The 22375-nt window shown below is 42.7% G+C and overlaps 1 protein-coding gene across 2 annotated transcripts in view; it reads right to left on the bottom strand.

The window, feature by feature from the left end:
- The window catches only part of zgc:77784 (uncharacterized protein LOC402947 homolog), a 75739-nt gene that overhangs the window by 5782 nt on the left and 47582 nt on the right, over positions 1-22375 (bottom strand). For both annotated transcript variants that reach the window (XM_061782579.1, XM_061782580.1), the window contains exons 7-19: positions 21151-21322; positions 20343-20548; positions 16568-16649; positions 16329-16497; positions 13557-13723; positions 12826-12947; positions 12506-12722; positions 12102-12220; positions 8408-8585; positions 6199-6423; positions 2532-2574; positions 1527-1663; positions 1175-1456 (exon numbers count right to left, since the gene is read on the bottom strand). In XM_061782579.1, coding sequence (XP_061638563.1) covers positions 1175-1456; positions 1527-1663; positions 2532-2574; positions 6199-6423; positions 8408-8585; positions 12102-12220; positions 12506-12722; positions 12826-12947; positions 13557-13723; positions 16329-16497; positions 16568-16649; positions 20343-20548; positions 21151-21322 — 2119 coding nt within the window. The remainder of the gene's footprint in view (positions 1-1174; positions 1457-1526; positions 1664-2531; positions 2575-6198; positions 6424-8407; positions 8586-12101; positions 12221-12505; positions 12723-12825; positions 12948-13556; positions 13724-16328; positions 16498-16567; positions 16650-20342; positions 20549-21150; positions 21323-22375) is intronic.

Below are 22375 nucleotides of genomic sequence, written 5' to 3'. Positions count from 1 at the left end.
CAATATTCACAATATTCTTTATTCTCTGCGATAAATGATTAATATTGCTACAGCTTACTGAGGAGTTGTGACTGTTTCCATGGATAGCCATATATCTGCATTAAATTGCCCCCAAGTGACCACGGCACACAAAACAGGAGCCGCACTATCACAATTAATTAATCATTATGCACAATCTGTTTAATTGTCTACATTCTATTTCATGATGTTACTACTACATGTTTTTAGAAAGTAGAATATTATAGAGCGTTATGTTTCTTATTGAAAAACACATTACAAAAACTTTGGTTTTGGGGAAGCTGAATGGATTGATGGCATTACATGCGAGTGCTTTGAATTACGAGCGTGATTAGGTAACAAATTCAACTCGTATCTCAGTACATCACTGTACACACATTCATCCAGTTGCATGAATTTATGCAAGACGTCAGCAAATCCCAAGTTCAGAGCATCAAAAGATTAACAGCGTCATGCATTGTGCTCATTTAGCTTTTAATTTGGCTTTTTTGTTTTGTTTTGCTCTTTTGTCCACCAAAAACAATGATTCCCATCACGGATGATGTCACCCGATACCTCAATTCAATGACTTTCTGTATGTGTATTGCTTTTTATTAGCATTTTTTTGCAACACTTATATCGTCAATTCTTATAAACATTAAGGTGGACCTTTATGTCATTTCCCCCCCCCCCCTTTTAATTCGCTTCACATTACACCTACATGACTAACGTTAAGACTGAGCATTTTATTCCTTTTATATTATCTTAATATTAACTTATTTTTGCACTTGTATGCCAGTTAACAATGTTATTTTATTCTAAAACATCATCTGTACAATACAAAATAGAGTCCCCTTCTATTTTATGACCACTCTTTTGCACTTTAATTCATTTTTGCACCTATTTTGGTATGCTTAAATTAAAAACAAACAAACAAAAGAGGTGTTTAGACAAACTAATTGTAAAGGTTTGTAAGAACGGAGCTCATATTGAGTGAAGAGGAATTGACTGATGCAAGGATGAATTATTGTTATGCTTCTAAGCTGTCCCTTGTTATGCTTCTAAGCTGTCTTGTTGGTTGCCACGGCAGCAGATGTCTAAACAACACATTCTGCAACCTTGTAAAGTAATCATGATACTCCACTAGCAAAAGATGACAAACCAGTGTTCAACTCACCGTTGCTCTTCTTGGAGTAGTGCAGCTTGGCGTATTCGGAGTTTGAGTGTCCAGACTGAATGGTCCACTGGTCCAGGTCCTGCTCCAGAGCCACCAGGCCACTGTTGGACAGTGCCGGGCTGCTGCTGTACGGGTCAGGGCCCTGCTTGTAGGAGGCGCTGGAGTAGGTGTCGTAGTAGCTCAGCAGGTCCTCCTGGGCCGCTGCATTGATAGTGCTGTAGATGGGACTGTCGCTGGACGCCATGTTGTGCTTCTCCGAGTGGTAGCTGACCATACCGACAGCTGCGTGAAAAAGTGGAACGTTACATCAAAAACATCACACATGGAAGAGTTTACTCCCATGTTTTCTTACCGTTGTAATATTTCTCAGAGTCTAGTTTGCCGGAGCAGCAGTTGATGGAATCATTGCTGTTGTGGATTAAGTTGGGAGTGGGCCACGAGTCAGCCAACCAGGGGAAGTTGCCCATGTTTGATCCCAGTATGCCTGGCCTGGACAAAAAAAATGCAAAATCCATAAATGCAACCTCATCAAGATAATGCAGTGTTTATTATTGCGGTTGTAATTTAGGATCATTACAAAGGCAAAATTAGATGTGATGGGTTTAAACTAGGCGGCACGGTAGCCGACTGGTTAGAGCGTCTGCCTCAGAGTTCTGAGGACCGGGGTTCAATCCCCGGCCCCGCCTGTGTGTAGTTTGCATGTTCTCCCTGTGCCTGCGTGGGTTTTCTCCGGGTACTCCGGTTTCCTCCCACATCCCAAAAACATGCATGCTAGGGTAATTGACAACTCTAAATTGCCTGTAGGTGTGAATGTGAGTGCGAATGGTTGTTTGTTTGTATGTGCCCTGCGATTGGCTGGCAACCAGTTCAGGGTGTACCCCGCCTCCTGCCCGATGATAGCTGGGATAGGCTCCAGCACGCCCACGGCCCTAGTGAGGAGAAGCGGCTCAGAAAAAGGATGGATGGATGGGTTTAAACTAAAGAGTACAGGTGCATCTAAACGAATTTGAATAGGGTGGAAAAGTTATTTTATTGTCGTACAGTAGTTCAATCAAAAAGTGAAACTCATATTATACAGATTAATTAAACACAAATAAAAATATTTTCAGAAAAGCAAGTTCCTACCTAATTTCTAAAAAAATAAAATAAAATTATTTTGATTATTTCGTATGAGATAATTTATTGAAATGGTGAATTTTGGATTATCGTTATGTGTAAACTGTAATCACTAAAATGATACAAATAAAATCATGAAATATTTCACTCTGTGTTGTGTGTCATTTATTGAGATGCAACTGTATCTGACAGGAAGACCATGACAAAAATCCTCAGAATTAAAGTATATTTGTCACTTTACCCTCCATTGATGAATCCTGATCCTTCACCGTGAGCGAAGCCAACTAAAGGAATAAAACAAAGTGTGATGCATCAATATTGTTTAGAGAACATGAAGTTAGAAACAATTATAAAAAAGACAGGCTTTGAAAATAATAATTTCAACAGAATTAAATCCAGACGGAGGGTTGCACAAGGAAGTGTATCCGGCTTAAAATTTTGTCAAACAAATATGAGCATTCATCCCAAGAATTCCATACCAGATCGGACGTGGCCCAGGTTAACAACTTCCGCTACCGGCGCCGTTAATCTACAGGGCGCCGATTGAAACAACGTTGAATGTTGGGACTATGACAGGAAAAGCTCGGGAGTTGGTTGACATGATGATTAGGAGAAAGGTTGATATATTGTGTGTCCAGGAGAGCAGGTGGGAAGGCAGTAAGGCTACAAGTTTAGGGGAAGGGTTCAATTTATTTTACCATGGTGTAGATGGGAAGAGAAATGGAGTAGGGGTTATTTTAAAGCAAGAGTTGGCTAAGAATATCTTGGAGGTGGAAAGAGTATCAGATCGAGTGATGAGGCTGAAACTTGATGTTGAGTGTGTTATGTATAATGTGATCAGTGGGTATGCCCCACAGGTAGGATGAGACCTACAGGTGAAAGAAATTCTGGAAGGAGCTAGACGAAGTAGTTCTGGGCATCCAAGACAGAGAGAGAGTCGTGATTGGTGCAGATTGTAATGAACATGTTGGTCAAGCAAACAGGGGTGAAGAAGTAGTGATGGGTAAGTTCGGCATCCAGGAAAGGAACTTGGAGGGACAGATGGTGGTAGACTTTGCAAAAATGATGGAAATGGCTGTAATGAACACTTTCTTCAAGAAGAGGCAGGGACATAGGGTGACCTACAAGAGTGAAGGTAGAAGCATGCAGGTGGATTACATCTTGTGCAGACGATGTAATCTGAAGGAGGTTACTGACTGTAAGGTAGTGGTAGGGGAGAGTTTGGCTAGACAGCATAGGATGGTGGTGTGTAAAATGACTCTGGTGGTGGGGAGGAAGATTAAGAAGACAAAGGCAGAGCAGAGAACCATGTGGTGAAAGTTGAGAAAGGAAGAGTGTTGTCCCTCTTTTCGGGACGAGGTTAGACAGGCTCTTGGTGGACATTAGGAGGTTCCAGAAGACTGGACCACTACAGCCAAGGTGATGAGAGAGACAGGCATGAGAGTACTTGGTGGTACTTGGAAAGGGGAGAAAAAGACTTGGTGGTGGAACGTCAAAAGTACAGGAAAGTGTGTGAGTGTGGTAAATAAGTGAAGAAACGAGTCCAAGCCGGTTGGAAGGTGTCAGGTGTGTTATGTGACAGAAGAGGCTCTGCTAGGATGAAAGGCAAAGTTTATAAAACAATGGTGAGGCCAGCCATGATGTAGGATAAGAGATAGTGGCACTGAAGAGACAACAGGAAGCAGAGCTGAAGGTGAATGAAGATGTTGAGGTTCTCTCTAGGAGTGACCTGGTTGGATAGGATTAGAAGTGAGCTCACCAGAGGCATAGCTAAGGTTAGATGTTTTGGAGACAAAGTTAGAGAGAGCAGACTTCGATGGTTTCGACACGTCCAAAGGAGAGATAGTGAGTATATTGGTAGAAGGGTGATGAGGATGGAGCTGCCAGGCAAGAGAGCTCGAGGAAGACCAAAGAGAAGGTTGATGGATGTAGTGAGGGACGTACTTTCGTTTCGGTCTGGGGAGGAAAGAGCATTTGTTTGAGTCTGTGAAAGTTTGAGAAACGGTACAGAGTTATAGCTGTTATAAATAAAACTAAAACAATATAATCCAGTGATATTACTGCAAGAAAACAATGATGATGAAAACAATTGGTTTTCTTGGTTTTGGTTGTCAGATTCACAAAAGAAGCATACAGGTAGTTTCAAAAGTCAGTCTCTTTCTGAACATCAAACAGATGAGTTCATGTACCAGAAGGCATCTTCTAAAGGAAAGTTTTCACAGGTTGCTTCAGTATTGGTTCTTGCTACCTCATAGGGATAAATACACTTGAATCAGCTGACAATAACACTGAACTTTGAGCACATCCCACAAGGTCTAATAACCTTTCCACAAGTTTTGAAGAAAATGTGTCAAGCTAGCTTTTTTCATCTATCAGAAGTGACACTTGAAGTCACGGTAATCCTTTTCACTTTGAACAACACCCCTACACCCGAGATGAAAAGTGTCACATTATACAGGTTTAACCAGAGTTCACTGCATGGTATAAGTGACACAATTCTGACTTTTTTTGTTCACAAATGGCCCAATCCAGTATATGCACAACCTATATCCGCATTCGGGAAAGGAGGTAAAAGCACTTCCTTCTAACTCGAAGGGGACCATGACATAGCACCAGTGGAAACTTTAACCATCTACAATAAAACAACGAAATGTATCAGTTTGAATATTAAATATCTTGTCTTTGTAGTGTATTGAATTGAATAAATGTCGAAAAGCACTTGCAAATCATTGTATTCTGTTTTTATTTATGTTTAACACAAAATCCCCACTTCACTGGCATTGCGGTTTGTAAAATGGCTAATAGGAAAGTTGTAATTGGTATTTATGGCGTCATAGCCCCTGAGATTCACATAGGCTGACATGTCTGGGCCTGCGTGTTTCTACTGTTGAGTATTCGGGACACCTGCGGTCTCCAGGAGACGCTGGGTCTTTTAAGGGATGGCTAAAATGCATTTATTCTCTTTTGTCTTCTCTTCTTCCCCCGGCTTCGAGACAGAGCACATCCGGCCTGCACTTCACATGCTTCGTCCTTGGTTTGATTGTGTCTTATCTTTAGGATCTGTTTATACCTTTCAAAACCCACGCATGCATCTTTTCACTCATACGCTCACTACTCGACAAAATCTACTGATAATTCCCACACGTGTAAGAAAACATGATTTAAAAAAAAACATATATGTATATCTACTGTATTTAACAATGAGCAGAATAAATATATACAGTAGTTAATGATGAGAAAAGTTATTTCATCTGTTGTCTAATTTTGTGATGTATTTTTGGTCTAGCGCGCACAAATCTTTAGGCATAGACTCCTGTTAAAAGTTGTACAAATTGTGTACATGTGGAGTAGCGCCTCTTCAATACAAGACATCGGACCATTACCCTGCACCCAGAGCTGGATCATAGCCACATTTCCTAGACACTGGATCATACTGTACATCAAGGTGCCAGCCACCTTGCAACAGTCATTTGTCAAGACTTTCAGCAATGATGCCGAATCACTGTACTGCTTGGGGTTGCCCATATCGTCAAACAATTGATGACAGATTGCGTGGAATTCCCTTTCACAGGTAGGAGAAATTGTTTTCGATGTTTTTAGCCCAAGTATCTAGCTTTTAGCAATAGAGCAGCTGGAATCTGCTGTCTATTCTTTTGCTCAAGTTAGCTACCAAATAACAACAACAGTAGCGAAGTCTATTTGCTTACTGTGTAGTTTTGTTGCAGTGCATGAAATATGAGATTTTTAGAGGGGGGGCACCCAATACCTGCAAATTTTTGCTATTCACATAAGAGCTTAGTTCACCCCTGTGAATAGCACGGGCCCACTGTGTAGGCATTAAATCGGAATGGGGCCCTTGGACGTGCCTTGTAAATGCAGCCTTTAGCGTCCGCTTTTTCATCGCTCACCTGCCGGCGTATATGCGAAGGACGTGGTGTAGTGGCCCAACTGCTTCCTGCGGCGGTGGCGGCAGTAGAACCAACCGCTGAGGCCCATCAGAGCCAGCCAGGCTGCCATGCCCAGCCCGGCGATGAAGGCAGGCTGCCGCACAACCACGGTGATCTGCTCCGAGATGCTCACGTCGCCTCTCCCACCTTTCCTCACGGGTGTGGAGGTGTAGCTCCCTAGTGGAGCTGAGGGATGAGCAGAGAGTTAAAGTTGAGGCCCTGGACAAAAAAACTCATGATAATACATATAAATGTATTTTGAAGAGTGCTAATTAAAATAAATAGTTAAGTAATGATTAAATAAATTACCTGTGTGGACCAACAAAAATACTAAGACTATCCATCCATCCATCCATCCATCCATTTTCCGAGGCGCTTCTCCTCACTAGGGTCGCGGGTGTGCTGGAGCCTATCCCAGCTATCATCGGGCAGGAGGCGGGGTACACCCCGAACTGGTTGCCAGCCAATCGCAGGGCACATATAAACAAAGAACCATTCGCACTCACATTCACACCTACGGGCAATTCAGAGTTTTCAATTAACGTGCATGTTTTTGGGATGTGGGAGGAAACCGGAGTGCCCGGATAAAACCCACGCAGGCACGGGGAGAACATGCAAACTCCACACACGCGGAGCCGGGGATTGAACCCCGGTCCTCAGAACTGTGAGGCAGACGCTCTAACCAGTCGATCACCGTGCCGCCTACTAAGAATAATAAAAATTTATTTAAAAAATGATAAAATAAATAAATATTGATAATAAACATACATAAATAATAAAAAAGTAAACATGATAAAAATACAAAGATAAATACATGGAAGTAATAAAAACGTTAAAAAAAGTGTAATCAATATCTAGACTAATAATCAAATAAATGGGGAATCAATAAATAAAATATATAATAAATTCATGGGTGTGGGGGCATTGGGTCCCTGCGGCCCCCACCGGGTGGCCAGTTGTCGGGGCTCCTCAGTGGGGCCGGCGGACACCCCTGGGTCCCTCGGTGTGGGACGTGTCCCGTCCACCGGGCTGCTCTCGGGTGGACCCCTGGGTCCGATCCCGCCCCTCGATTGATCGGGACCCTTGTCCTGCATGCTTCTTCTCCTGTCCTTGTCCTAGCTTGTTCTAGCTTGTCCTGTGCTTCCCTCGCAACACTCATATTTAATGTTTCATTGGTGTAGATAATGTAATGACTTACTTTTCTCATCCTGTTTACAATTAGTGCTTTGTCTTTTGTCTTCGTTTCTCACTCGCCTCAAGAAACTTTGTTCTGTTCGACTCTGATTCTCAATAAACTTCAATTATAATACTAAGAAACCACAGCGGAAGCTTAAAAACTCCACTGTGACACAGTAAAACTGTTCCGGCATAAAACGGATACATATCCTCCATTCTGCTTGACCTAACAGCCGAACAGAACAAAAATAAAAAAAAGATAAATAGAGCAAAAGTAATGATAAATAGATGGTCAAAATAAAATAAATAATAATGATACATTAGGGCGGCACGGTGGCCGACTGGTTAGAGCGTCAGCCTCACAGTTCTGAGGACCCGGGTTCAATCCCCGACCCCGCCTGTGTGGAGTTTGCATGTTCTCCCCGTGCCTGCGTGGGTTTTCTCCGGGCACTCCGGTTTCCTCCCACATCCCAAAAACATGCATTAATTGAAGACTCTAAATTGCCCGTAGGTGTGACTGTGCGTGCGAATGGTTGGTTGTTTGTTTGTATGTGCCCTGCGATTGGCTGGCAACCAGTTCGGGGTGTACCCCGCCTCCTGCCCGATGACAGCTGGGATAGGCTCCAGCACGCCCGCGACCCTATTGAGGAGAAGCGGCTCAGAAAATGGATTGTTGGATGGATGATACATTAAATTAATAATTCATAAATTATATTATATTTATAAATGAAGTAGATCAATAAATGGAAATATTAAAAATAAAGAATAAGGGTACAGTAAAATTCATTAAACAGGTAGAAATCATGATAACAAAATGTCAATAAATATGTTATAACTATCTAGAAATTAAATAAATAGCTAGAAAAAATGGAAATAAATAAATAAATAAATGTGAATCTATGAGTACAAAGAATGGATCATAAAATGACAGTATGATAGGGTTTATAGCTGAGGCCCTCAGGCTACGGATCACGTCACCATGCACTGGACTCACTGAGGACGAGGTGGACCGGCGAGCTGGGAGCACCAATGCCCAGGCCGGTGACGGCGGCCACGGTGACGGTGTAGCGCACATCGGGGAGCAGGCCGTTGAGCAGGATTGACACAACGGCTCCGTCCACTGTTCGGTTGATGTGCTTCTCCTCGTCCAAGCTGCTACTCACACACCACACCTAAACACAACATACGAGCTTTGTTGTTGTGTTTCCCACCGTTTATTGAGCCAAGGCACATATTTCACATGAGAAAAATCTCATACCACCAAAGATAAATGTCATAAAAAGTATTCAGTTATGGCTAAAAATATTGGCACCCCAGGAGTGCCAATATTTTAAACCATGACTATATGAAAAGACAGGCTTTTTTTCCCCTGAATGTCTGACATGATCTCAAACTAAACTTTTCCTGTTTTAGGACAGTTAGCATCCATCCATCCATTTTCTGAGCCGCTTCTCCTCAATAGGGTCGCGGGTGTGCTGGAGCCTATCCCAGCTGTCATCAGGCAGGAGGCGGGGTACACCCTGAACTGGTTGCCAGCCAATCGCAGGGCACATACAAACAAACAACCATTCGCACTCACAGTCATGCCTATGGGCAATTTAGAGTCTCCAATTAATGCATGTTTTTGGGATGTGGGAGGAAACCGGAGTGCCCGGAGAAAACCCACGCAGGCACGGGGAGAACATGCAAACTCCACAGAGGCGGGCCCGGGGATTGAACCCGGGTCCTCAGAACTGTGAGGCTAACGCTCTAACCAGTCGGCCACCGTGAGTTAGCGTGACCATTCTTATTTATATTTGCTAAATGCCAGAATAATGAGGATTTTTATTTTTTTTTAGACAAATATATTTACAATAGACAATAGACAATACAGTCATGTCTCAAAATATGTTTTTAGTCATGACTGTATACAGTGGTACCTTGACTTATGAGTTTAATTTGTTCTAAGTTTGTAACTCAATTTACTTGTATATCAACCGTAAGTTTTTTGTTTTTAATGAAGAAAAACAGCACTGTATTGTATAAAACATAACAAAAGGGAAAGAAAATAAATAAACTAGTTTTATAAAGTATAATGACAGAGTATGTACTGTAATTTTATTCAAAACAAAAACCTGCCCTCCTCCCTCTCCCCTCCTTACCATTTTAATATGCCGTCAAGAGTCTTCAATAAAACTATAAGAGATAATGTTCATTTATCCATTTCATTAGTTAAAAAACAAAAAAAAACAATTGTTCTTTTTGGAAAGTGGTTTGAGAATTGTGCCTGGGACAGCACTAGCACAACTAATAAGCACACTGCTTGTTTTGATGTTACTGTCGTGAATGCATAAAATAAAGAAAATATACATTAGTTTGGGGGTTTGTTAAATGTCATGAAAAGTTACACCCGAATCAATATTTAGAGTCCACTTTTAAGGCAGAGGGAGTGTTGGAGAAAGCATGGCCCGTGGTTTAAGGGGATTAAAAGTGATCCTCGCCTGAGGCTGATCACAATCGCACTTCTTCTCATTTTTATATCACACACAGCACACTGAATCCAAACAATACAAGTCTTTGCTCTGTTTCAATGTTTTTTTTCCTTTCTTTTTTTACCCCCTAAATGAGTCCTGAAGTCTGAGTCATCAGCATGGCACTCACACTGGGAGAGATTAGATAATCAGGATGCTGCCTTTTTATCAGTGCGCTGAGAGAAGATGACAGGCACAGTGGAACTGAGAACGTGATGACAACAGCACGTACTGGCAGCAGATAAGAGGTCGTGAGTAATCACTAATTGTATAATGCAAATGTATAGATATAGAGCGAAGGTGGATTAAAAAGAACAGTTTGATCAATTTTTGTCTTGCTGCACACAGCTGCCGCCAATGACTTTAATGTTGCAGTAAAGAATTACTGCACTTCCCCTTACAGCATCACTGTGATGAATGCAACCAGACAGGGGCACAAATGTCAACAAGCTGACCAAGTTGGTGAAGTTGGTTATATAATATGTACTGGACAGCAAAATAAACTGTGACAATAACAAGCTCCAAAGCCAATCCTGTCAACGCACACGCTAAACGCGAATAAGTCATTTAACCATTGAAAGACTGTTACTGTGAACAGCAATGTTAGCACTGACGTTTGCACTAATACAACTTATGACGAGTGTTCTGGCTGGTCCAGAATTATAGACCGAGGATTTAAAGAAGTCCAGGAAAATGTGTCCTCGTCAAGGTCAGGAGCATCAAAGCTCGCCCTTGGATCAGCTGCTATATGAAATGCAAACAATAAAATGATGTACACTGAACCCATGCCTAATCATGGTTCACTATTCCCCATTTCAGTTTGTCGCGTTTTTTTGTGCTCTTTCTAAAGCCGCAGCCCTGGCTAATAGGAAAGTAGTAATTGGCGTCAAGGAAGTAGGTCTAAGCAATACAGCTTGACGAAGAGACTAATATCTTTGTATGTCAGGGAGGAGCTAAGTTTAGCCCTGTTAGTTAGTGGAAGTCATGGAGAGTCTTCGCCACATGTATATTTACCCGCACATTTTTTTTTTTTTCAAAATCTAAGCCATTTATTTTAAGGTGTAAATTTGCTAGAGGAGTTTGACATTTCTGTGAGATATGAGTTCAATTTATTCCACACTCATGGCCACACTCATAACTCAAATCACTCATATCTCAAATCATCTTTCCCCATTGAAATGAATGGAAATGCCATTAATCCATTCCAACCTCCCCAAAAAACGACAACACATTTTGCAATGCATTCCTTTGTTTTTTGGAAAAAAAATACCACTCTATAATAATGTGCTTTATAAGAACATCCAGTAATGACACAATAGAATAGAAGTAAAAATAAATAAACAGGTTTGCATCAATTGAAAGGTCATTGTGCTGCTGCCCACCTTAGCCAGCTGGGGGCAGTATAAGACAGAGAGTCAAATATACTGTACATGAAAGTATGTACAGTATAGACTTCTTAGCTCCTCTCAGCTTGTTGCAGAGGATAAAGACTATATAACTGTAAGTACTGATGTATTGTATGTGTAAATGTGTTGCTGCACCATTTCTGTTCAAATTCCAGTTGCTTAAAGGGTTATATATATATATACGTTTCCCATTATGTGTTAGCATTAGCATTAAGCTAGCGGACCTTGCCCTTCCAATACTTTTGGAGGGGACTGCATATATATACACACACACACGGACGTATGCACGCACGCACACACACACACACACACACACATATACGTATATCTAGCCAACCATCCGTTATCTGTTCCGCTTATCCTCACTAGGGTCATGGGCGTGTTTGAGCCCATCCCAGCTGACTCCGGGCAAAAGGCGGGGCACACCCCGAACTGGTCGCCACCCAATCGCAGGCCACACTCGCACTTACATTCACATCCACGGGCAATTTAGATTATTCAAATAACCTACTATGCATGTTTTTGGGATGTGGCAGGAAACTGGAGTACCCGAAGAAAGACCTCGCAGGCACAGAGAGAACATGCAAACTCCACACAGGCGAGGCCGGATTTAAACCCGGGTCCTCAGAAGTGTGAGGCGGATGTGCTAACCAGGGTTAGGGTTATCACAGCTGGTCCTGGATTGTAGTCACACAAGTTGGTGATCCAATGTGATCCATATGATCACATAGTTTTGTTTTAAAGTCAGAAAACAGAATAAAAAAAACCTCACCTTGTACTCTCGAATGACGCCACTGTAAGCACTATGAGGCGGCGGCTCCCAGGACACGCTGATACTAGAGCTGTTGGTGAGCTGCACCACCGACACAGCCTGCGGTGCTGCGCTCAACACTGCAGAGTGATAAGAAAAGAATGGTATCGGTATAACTATTCATTGGGATTATCAAGCGGACTCATTCTTGGTTCTGCTCGAGGTTTCTCCCTTTGAGGCAGTTTTTCCTTGCCTCCATTGCTTAGTGCTTGCTCATGCGGGATTCGGTTAGTCTCTTAGTATGTGAGGAAAGTGGTTCTATATGTGCGCCATGTGTAAAGTGTACTTAGACCACTTCTGTTATGATATGGCGCTATATAAATACAATTGAACTGAATTGATTTCTTGCCCGTGGTGTCATTTACCTTCCTCTGGGGTGCGCAGCAACACCATGAGGCTGTCGTGTCCCTGCAGCTCATTGAAGTAAGGCCGTATCTTCACCTCGTATTCCGTGTCGCTAAGCAAATCCGCCAAGATGGCACTGTGGTCTGACGTCGCCTCCACATACTGGACCAGCCAGGAGCTGCCGACGGTGCGGTAAAACACGCGGTAACCCTGAACGTAGCGGGAATGACGGGCCACCTGCAGAAAGTTGCCGCGGAGGAGGTAGAAATTCAGTGATCGGATTATGGAGAAGCTTTTGGGAAGATTAGTGTCCATTTTACACGCTCCATGAACAACTCACAGTCCAAGAAATCTTGGCACTGGTGGGAGACAGAACAGCGGGCTTCGACAGGTAGACTGACACGTCGCCAAGTTCTCTCTGTAACTGTCTTTGGTCCTTGCCTATTTCTGGAGGACTCCCATCTGGAATACACATTTTCACAAGTTCTCAACAGCAGCAAATTAACAAGAAAAGTGAACTTTAGTTGACATCCAACACTACTCCAGGGAGAAAAGCAACACACTGAACAAGCAATTAGTTGTTTATTATCAGAAGTCAGGCTTCCACCAAGTAAAGTTACATTTCAAGTTGAGAAGGGTACCAGAATAATTAAAGGAGGATTTAGTGGAAATGTGGATGAAAAGTGGTTTGGGTGGAAACATGAGTGAAAGGTGATTTTGGTGAAAATGAGTGGCAGGTGGTTTTGGTGGATACATGGGAGAAATGTGGTATTAGGGGTCATGTGGGTGAAAAGTGGTTTTGGTGGAAACATGGGTTACGGGTGATTTTTTTTTGGGTGGAAACATGGGTGACAGGTGGTTTTGGGGGGAATGTGGATGGACGGGAGAATTGTGTTGTTGTTTTTTTTTGGGCAACACGGGCGATGGTGACAGGTATTTTTTTGGTTGACAGGTGGTATTGGTGTAAACGTGGGTGACACCATGAGTGGCTGGTGATTTTGGTGGATATGTGGGGGAACGCTGATTTTGTTGTAAACATGGGCGAAGGGTTCTTTTGGCCTTGGTTCTCACCTTGCGTCCTGACAGGCTCCGAGATGGGACTGGGGTCACTCAGGCCGTAAGAGTTGAGCGCTCTGACGATGAAGAGGTAAACGGTGTTGGGGAAGAGCCCCACGACGGTGTGCCGTTCATGCCTGACGCGGTCTGCCACCGTCTGCCACGTGCTGCCCACCGATTGGCTGCGACAACAATCAATCCAGCCGTCAAACAAAATGGCCTTACGGTACGGTGACTTTACCAAAACAAATGAGCGAATGCGCTGACGTCGGGCAAAATGAGACATAATGTCACACCTAAAGGTAAACCCGAGCGTATGCTTGCAGATGCTGATAATGAAATGCACAACATTTTAAACAGACTTCCCTTTGTGTGCTCGCTTTAACATTGTTTCACTTGTTCTTATCACACTATCTGCTGATAACAATATAATCTTGATAAAACGATAAAAGGGATGAAAGTTACAGTGACAATGACATTTGAAATCATATGCCATCAACCCATCTGCCTCACAGAACCCCTTAGAACTGTGAGGCAGATGTGCTAACGAGTCAGTCACCGTGCCGCCCCATCAAGAACCCAATAAAAAAAAATTTTTTTCAATCAGCAAAATAGCACACGAATATTCCATTCCATTTTCTGTACCGCTTCTCCTCACTAGGGTCGTGGGCGTGCTGGAGCCTATCCCAGCTATCTTCGGGCGAGAGGCGGGGTACACCCTGAACTGGTCACCAGCCAATCGCAGGGCACACACTAAGTTTGCACTTGATAAAACATACAGTAATAATATAAAATAAATTGAATGAAAAAAATTAAGCAGCTTGTGCATTATGATTCATTGTTAATCCTTCTGTGTGCTTTGGCCACATTTGAAGTGTGGGGGGGGGGGGGGGGGGGGGCAGTATAATACAGTCATGAAGACAAACCCGAAGAAGACTTTAAGAACGATTGTAAGCTGTTTTACACAGATAAAACTTTTTGCATAAAGAATATACTGTATGCCTGTGAGAATTGTTGTATTGTCTGTCTACATGTTCGTGGTAATGTTTGTGTTCAAATAGCTGTTTTTAAAGCGTTATAACACCGCAATTATCAATGGTGTTTTGTTTAGCCTGTCTATAGCATTTTGGATTGTGTGTTAGCATTAAGCTAAAGGAAGGCAAAGTTGTGTGGTTGTTTTAAATACACCATGTGTAATTTGTCCGATGTTTACTTTGACCGTAAAGGACCGTGGGAGTGGCATTGAACAGCATGAAGCCTTTTTTAAACCATTTTTGACTATCTGCTAAACTGCTGCTTGTTGTGAGGTGAGTCTCCAACAAACAACTTGGTGGATTGGCGGACTTTGAGTGTGAAGCTGCCCACACTGGCGTGGCCCGCGGACAGGACCGAGCTGCCAATGTGACCACTGCAATAACTGTCTCCCATTTCTTTTCTTCCACAGTGAACCTTCTACTCCCGCTTTTGGATCTCTCGCCACTGACGCAGCAAGTGTCGCACGACGTCAGTTAACAGAACCATCTTGCTCTCGGGCGCCAGTGAATTATTGGTGAAATATAAATGAGTGGAGATGAAGAGGCCAGAATTGAGTAGGGGGAATAATGTCACGGATTAAAACATACATCGACACAGTGCGAGGAGCATTATAATAACGAAGAACTTTTCTTTTAAGATAGAAAATAGTGTCGAAAGTGCTGAAGCCAAATGTCTGTACTCAACTTGATAAGCCTCAACAGCGAAACCCCCCCAAAGTTTGTAAAATTTCATTGTTTGGATGGAACACCACTAAAAAGACATCTTTATCGCTTGGTCAAAATATTAGGTACACCAGCAAATGATGATGAAGTAATATAACAAAAAAAAAATATATATATTTTTTAAATATTTGACTGACTGACTCTCTGTCTATCCATCAATCAGGGTTTATTTTAGATGTGAGGCCTTTATTTGAAAAAAAAAACTCCCAAAAAAACAAACCACAAAACAGTTTTCATTTTCCACCACAAATAATGCTATTTCCTACATATTTATTACAATATAAAATATGAATGTGAAATGATAGACCCCCTACTGTTATGCGTCCTTGAGTCCTTTGAAGGGTGCTATACAAAGTCAAGTTGTTACTTTAATAGTATTATTATGATATGATGATAAAGAAATTAAGTACAGTAATGATCCTGCTGACAGTGTCAACCAAAACTCTTTGTGAGGCCTAATTTTTGATCAGCTGCAAACTCATTTTTGTCACAGCTGACATTGTAGATCTGGTTTCCCTTGGAGGGCCATTATGACTGTGAATACATATACATGCATAATCTTCATCATATCAATACTCATACACAACCCATTGACAGATCAGATAACTAGTTTTAAAAACAGAAGTCACAGAAAATAGTTTGTTCAACTCCTGTTCAATTATTAAAAAAAAAAAAGGTTGGTAAAAAAATGCTTCTATTATCATCAACGTTATTAAAAGTGAAGACAATTGACAATATTGGTACAGATTTGAGCAGAAAACATGAAGTAAACATATGATTTGCTTTTTGAGCCACATAAAATGATGTAGCGGGCCAGATCGGTATATGTGTTTTCAGAGGCTATTGTTATTATTATCAATATTTTCAAAAGTTTTTTTTACTGTTCTTAACTCCTATAAGAGTGAGTCATGACTTTGCAACACTCCGAAAATGTGGGACCCATTGTGACAACAGTTGAGAACTACTACATGAGATGGTGAATGTGTACCTAATGAAGTGACCATTGAGTGCAGACTGATGCCCAGCGTACCTAAAGGCCTCGATGATGTAGGAAGTGACGGCGGCCCCGCCCTCGTGCGGATTGGACTGCCAGGTGAGGGTGACGCTGTTCCTGGTCACGTCGGTCACCACGGGCTTCTGTGGGGGTCCCGGCAGCTGGATGAACTCGGAAACTCGGGACGGTGACGAGACGGGGCCGTCTGTTTCAGAAGAGGAGAGTGAGGTCCACGTAGCGACGCAGTAAGATGTGTAACAGAACGGTGAGAGTACCTCTGACAGTCAGTATCCCGCTCCAGCTCGACTCCCCTGTGGGGCTGGAAGCCACGCACGTGTAGATGCCTGAGTCTTCATCCTGTTGGGCCAAAGTCAATATGCAAGGACGACACAGGACACACATTGGGAAAAGGACATCAATCTCTGGGGTCCACAAAAATACTGAAGATATAAAACAGCCGACTGGACAGCGGCAAGTTCATTATAACAATTTTACGGGTTGGGACTCTCCTGAGGGTGCCCCACTGACAGTGTAGCCTTAGGGATTCTTCACCATTTTAATATGGATGCAGTCAAAACAAACTATTCATCCCAACTGCCTCAAGCAATAATATAGAGTACTAAACTAAATTGAGAAGGATTGCAAGGGAAACTGGACCTGAAACCTTTGAATAGTTGATGTTTGAACTGGGGAAGGGTGCAGGGTTGGTCACTATGGGTGCAAAATTTGTGATTTAGAAAAATGAATATTTTTTGTAAAAGTAGTTGTGGTCAGTGATCACAGTTTAAAAAAAAATCCAAAACTAATTTGAGAATTGCAAGTGGCCATAATACCAGAATGTTTGAAGACTGGATTGTAGCGCAGCCTAAAAAGAAGAAAGAAAAAAAATAGTAGTTGTTCTTACCTCCCTTTCTATCAATATTTCAATTTTTATAATTGTTGATGTCCTTTTTTTTATCGGGTTTGCACGATAATTTGGGTTGGATATGAACAAAATGTCCTTTTTCAAACTATTCTAGTTGGTCTTTTCGGTGCGGCATTTAAAACAGTTGGATTTCTCATTATTATGCACAATGTAAATAGGCTTTGCTCTGATTGGCTAACTCATCTTCCCCAATTATATGAAAAACAGCTTGGCTCTGACTGGTCCACATCACGGTGTCTGCTAGCATCTAGAAGCTCAGGGCGGCCAAGCATCCATAGTGACTTTATGCCCTTCGATGTCTTACTATCATTCTGAAGAACGCTTCAAGCGTTGGATTGTTGGCCATTAATAAGGAACATGATCTGAAAGGGGACGTGGGTGAAAATAAAAAGAGAGGGGGGTAATTTGAGGTTATGCTCATCATCTGCTCCCATTCATTTGAATTGAACCTGCCACGAAGATCATCGGTGGCGAAAATGAATGCGCGATATTGTATCCACTTCTCCAGCGCCCTCCGTCGCATTGACCCACAGAAGTGAGCACCTTTCAATGTCTGTTGTGCAGCTGTTAAAAGTAGCCGCGACCAGCTGTCAAAGACATGGTCCGACCTCCTGATCGGCTCAGTAGGGTTTGACCACAAGTCTACTTTCAGATGGCTCCTGTGGATATAAATCCCCATCCTGCTCATATTCCAAAATGTAGCTACCCATTCAGAGGAAGTGCAAGCACGCTAATGACTGACAAACATTACATCACTACCGGTAGTCATTGCGGTGGACAGAGCAACTACAACCAGGATGTTTCAAAATCGGTAACATTCGGGCGTGCTCAATAAAACCTAATTTTGAGCCAATTTACAATATCGTTGACAAGTTGTTGGAAATTCCGTATATGTATTACAAAACATTAACGATGCAAATATGATTATGAACTGACCGCCATAAAATCCTTGCACCCTGACCTTTTAAAATGTTATATTTGTAATGTAACCTTAGTAACCTTATGTGTCATGGGGAAAAACATCAGCAGTTAACGTCAGGATTTGTGCTGCCCCGCCCGCCCGCCCCGCACTGCACTGCACTGCTGCAAAGATCCAGAGACCTAATGAGATCATGCTCCGCAGTGTTGACCTTGGCGGCGTGCAAGCAGGTGAACATCTTCAGATGACTTCAACTCGCTGATGAAATATTGATGGCACGTCGGTGCATCGGCGGGCTAAATATTTTTAGTCCCTGACACGTCATCTCCATTTCTACTCTTTTTTTTCTTACTCCCTAGTCACCCTCTCGACACGACTAATGCATCTCTTCTGTTCCATTGAGCACACTGCCACGGCAGATCTACTGCCTCCATCTCAGTGGTGCACTGGAACAAAGCTTAATGCTAAGTTTGCAAGAGCAGCCAGTAAGGAGCCCTCTTGATTAGAAGCCAGTTAGATGATTAATCGGCTATCTCAAGCCAATTATGGATAAAAAATCCCGCCTCGTCGCCCTCCAGGTGGGGTTACGGCACAGATAGCGCCGGCTCCTTCATCAAAGCATCTTTGCAAACAGGATCCTTCATTACTATTACAATTATACACCGCGTGAGCACCTAATTGGAATGGAGAGAGATATGTGCCACCTCAGAGACATCGCTCTTTGAAACTCACTTTTAATGTTATGAACCAAATTGGAATTTAGCATGAAAGACGACGTGAACTGGAGGGAAAAGACAAAAGGAGGAGGAAGGTCAGACAGGCTTGTTTTCCTATTACCTCAAGCCTATATTTGGATACTTGAACATTTTAATGAGTTGACCTTGAAATCTTCATTAAAGGTCACTGATGGTGTAGTGGTACACTGGCCTGTCTTTGGTGCAGGCAGCGTGGGTTCAGTTCCCACTCAGTGACGATGTGAATGTGAGTGCGAATGGTTGTCTGTGTCTATATGTGCCCTGCGACTGACTGACGACCAGTTCAGGGTGTAGTCCGCCTTTTGGCCGAAGTCAGCTGGGAGAGGCTCCAGCGCCCAGGATAAGCGGTGTTGAAAATGGATTGATGGATGGATCTTCATTAAAGATCTGTTGTTGCCATGGTGACCCAGATCACCACCTTTTGTGCTCTATAATATAGGTTGACCACAACTATAAACAAGTACAGCATCTCGTGCTTACATGTTTTGACATTAACAACACAGACGCCTAGTCAAATCAACAGATTTTCGGTTGGTATAGCAAACTAGCACTGGTGCCTAAAGTATGTGGATTTAATTTTTTTTTTTACTAAAAATTAGACCGGTAGCACAGTCACTTGTAAAATATGAATGTCTTTCCTCAAATATAACAAAACCACAAGTACATAATGTGTCGCCATCATAGACGACGAAACGATGACGAGCGGTGATTGAGCAATAACCTCTTTTATTGTGAAAACTTAATGCTTATTCTAGCCAACAAGTGTTTCCCTCAAACCTTCATCATGCAGATACACGGCAAACTCTTTATCCTCCTTCCAGTTGCCCCCCCGACTCACTTGTCCAATTACAAATCACAATTGGACACCTTCAAGGTCTCACAGACAGTCGGATCTTATACAACTCTTGCAACATTAAGAGCATTACTGCAAAGCATTCCCTCCTGATATAATTTTGTAAAATTACAATACTTACTACTAGACTGTTGCGAGTAGCGACCCTGCAGTTGTTTTACGTTAATCTTTGTCTTTTTATGATGTTATTTGAAGAAGAATATGAGGAGGGTGGGGCAGGGGTTTGGGGGGTACACATCAGACTCCAGTGGTTTTCTTTTGTCCAGCTTGACAATTTATGAAAAATATTTATTTTAGCCCTGGGTTTTGCTTTTTCTTTGGCTTTTTGTGGTATGTAATTAGAAGAATGTAAAAGAAAAAGAAAATAATATACACCAGACTTCAGTGGTGCCCCAGTACTTTGGTCTAGAATCATAGCTCATTCAAAAATTCATTTGGCCTTTTCTTTGTTATTTTTTTTAGTAGCTTGCAAATAGTAGAAAGTGAGAAGCATATACACCGGAAACAGAACGCATTTGTTCTTTTCATGAAAAAGACTAATTTTGGCGATGCATTTGGTTTTTTCTTTCACTTTTAAGTATATTCTGCTGTTGCTCACCTCTATGTCTCTTATTTCCAATGTGCCGTTCTCCACCAACGTTAGGCGAGCATCGTTCCCCTCAATAGTGTCTCCGTCCTTCTCCCATGAAATCTTGACCGAGGGTCCTCCGATGACACGGCAGTGCAGGCGGGCCGTGCCGCCCTGGGACAAAGTGTGATTGGCCGGGCCTTGGCGAATGATTGGGGGGATCCGACCTGAAGGTCCTACCATAGACAAATTGGAATAGACCTTTTCATAACAATGACCGCTATGGAGGGCATGTTCTTACAACTATGTATCAAATGTTCATTTGGGCTGTCTTTGAGTAATTTAGCAAAACTAGCCCCGCGCCCCTAGTGAGGAGAAGCAGCTCAGAAAATGGATGGATGGATGGATGGATAATGACTTGCATGTTGACTGACGTTAGTTCATGCATGCTATCCATTTCAGCGTCAAAACAGCACGTCTGTGTCAATAATCCGAGCAACAGAAAAATCAAGTTATTAGCCATTCCCTCAAATGATCACGTTAACTATGTCTGAATTTTTAAAATCATCTTACCTGTTGAAATGTAAATTACGGTTGGCCTTCAATTTAGCCTCTAAGCAATTTACCTCTTGTAATATCTTTTCGACTGACACTTCACACAATCAGACTACGTCGGTAGCGGAGAAGGCTAAAATCATTGTTCAAGCCAACGACATCCAAGTGTTTGTTTACCAATGGTGACTTTGGAGATCAAAGCTAAAGCTTCTGCCACACAGAAGTACGTGTGACGTCATGGTGGAACGGTCTGTATTTGAATGAGAAAGCTGGTTCAACATACCTCCCTCCACCTCCAACAAGGCCTTGCTTAGCACGCTGCCTGCCACACTGATGGCCTGACAGATATAGAAGCCCGAGTCCTCCGGGTGCACGTCAGTGATGGTCAGCTCCCCTCTCATGGACACAGAGTAACGCCCTGACTGGGATGGCGGTTGGCCAGGAAACAGCAACATCTAAAAAACATACAACAACAACATGACTGACAGGCAGCCAAATATGGTAACAATGACTTCTCATTGCAAATAAGCAAGGTAAAATAATCATGTTGATGGATGCTGTTCCACTCTCGTTCTCTAGGTAGCGATAATGCACGTTACAAACCCACCCATCCATCCATCCATTTTCTGAGCTGCTTCTCCTCACTAGAGTTGCGGGCGTGCTGGAGCCCATCCCAGTTATCATCAGGCAGGAGGCGGGGTACACCCTGAACTCGTTGCCAGCCATCGCAGGGCACATATAAACAAACAACTATTCGCACTCACATTCACACCTACAGGCCATTTAGAGTCTCCAATTCATGCATGTTTTTGGGATGTGGGAGGAAACCGGAGTGCCCGGAGAAAACCCACGCAGGGACAGGGAGAACATGCAAACTCCACACAGGCGGGGCCGGGGATTGAACCCGGTCCTCAGAACTGTGTGGCAGACGCTCTAACCATTCGTCCACCGTGCCGCACGTTACAAACCCAAACAGTATTTTTTTGTTTTGGTCGGCAACAGAGTTCAGCTCAGCTCAGATACTGGGACTGAGATATAAACAGTTACCGCGTTGTTTTTTTTAAATGGGGAAAAGGGAGGCACCTATTAGAGTGACGGAGAGATGGCCACTATTTGACAAAATACGGTAGGTGTTGCTGTTTTGGTTAACAACAGCATTCAAATAGGTTCAGCAGACAATAACATCCATAAACTGATATAGTTACTGTTACTACCCTTTTCTATGAGAAAAGGGAGGGATCAATTTGAACAAATGTGTTATAAAAAAAAGGTTAACAAGGGCTCTTTTGGTGTTTTCCACATGGTGGCCACGAACAGATGTTTCACACTTTTCTTCCCTTTCCCAGAGCAGAAAATGGCGGAGATGTGTTTGCACATCCATCCATCCATCCATCCATCCATCCATCCATGCATGTCATTCCTGTAAGAGGCTTAGACTTGAGTGGAAGACCAGGGTTAGAAGTCTGCACATAATCTCTGCAACCCCCCACCTCCCACAAAACAGCCTA

The sequence above is a fragment of the Phyllopteryx taeniolatus genome, chromosome 8 (genome assembly GCF_024500385.1).
Source record: "Phyllopteryx taeniolatus isolate TA_2022b chromosome 8, UOR_Ptae_1.2, whole genome shotgun sequence".
NCBI lineage: Eukaryota > Metazoa > Chordata > Actinopteri > Syngnathiformes > Syngnathidae > Phyllopteryx > Phyllopteryx taeniolatus.
Note: the sequence above shows the minus strand (reverse complement) of the source record. Positions and strands in the feature narration are given on the sequence as shown.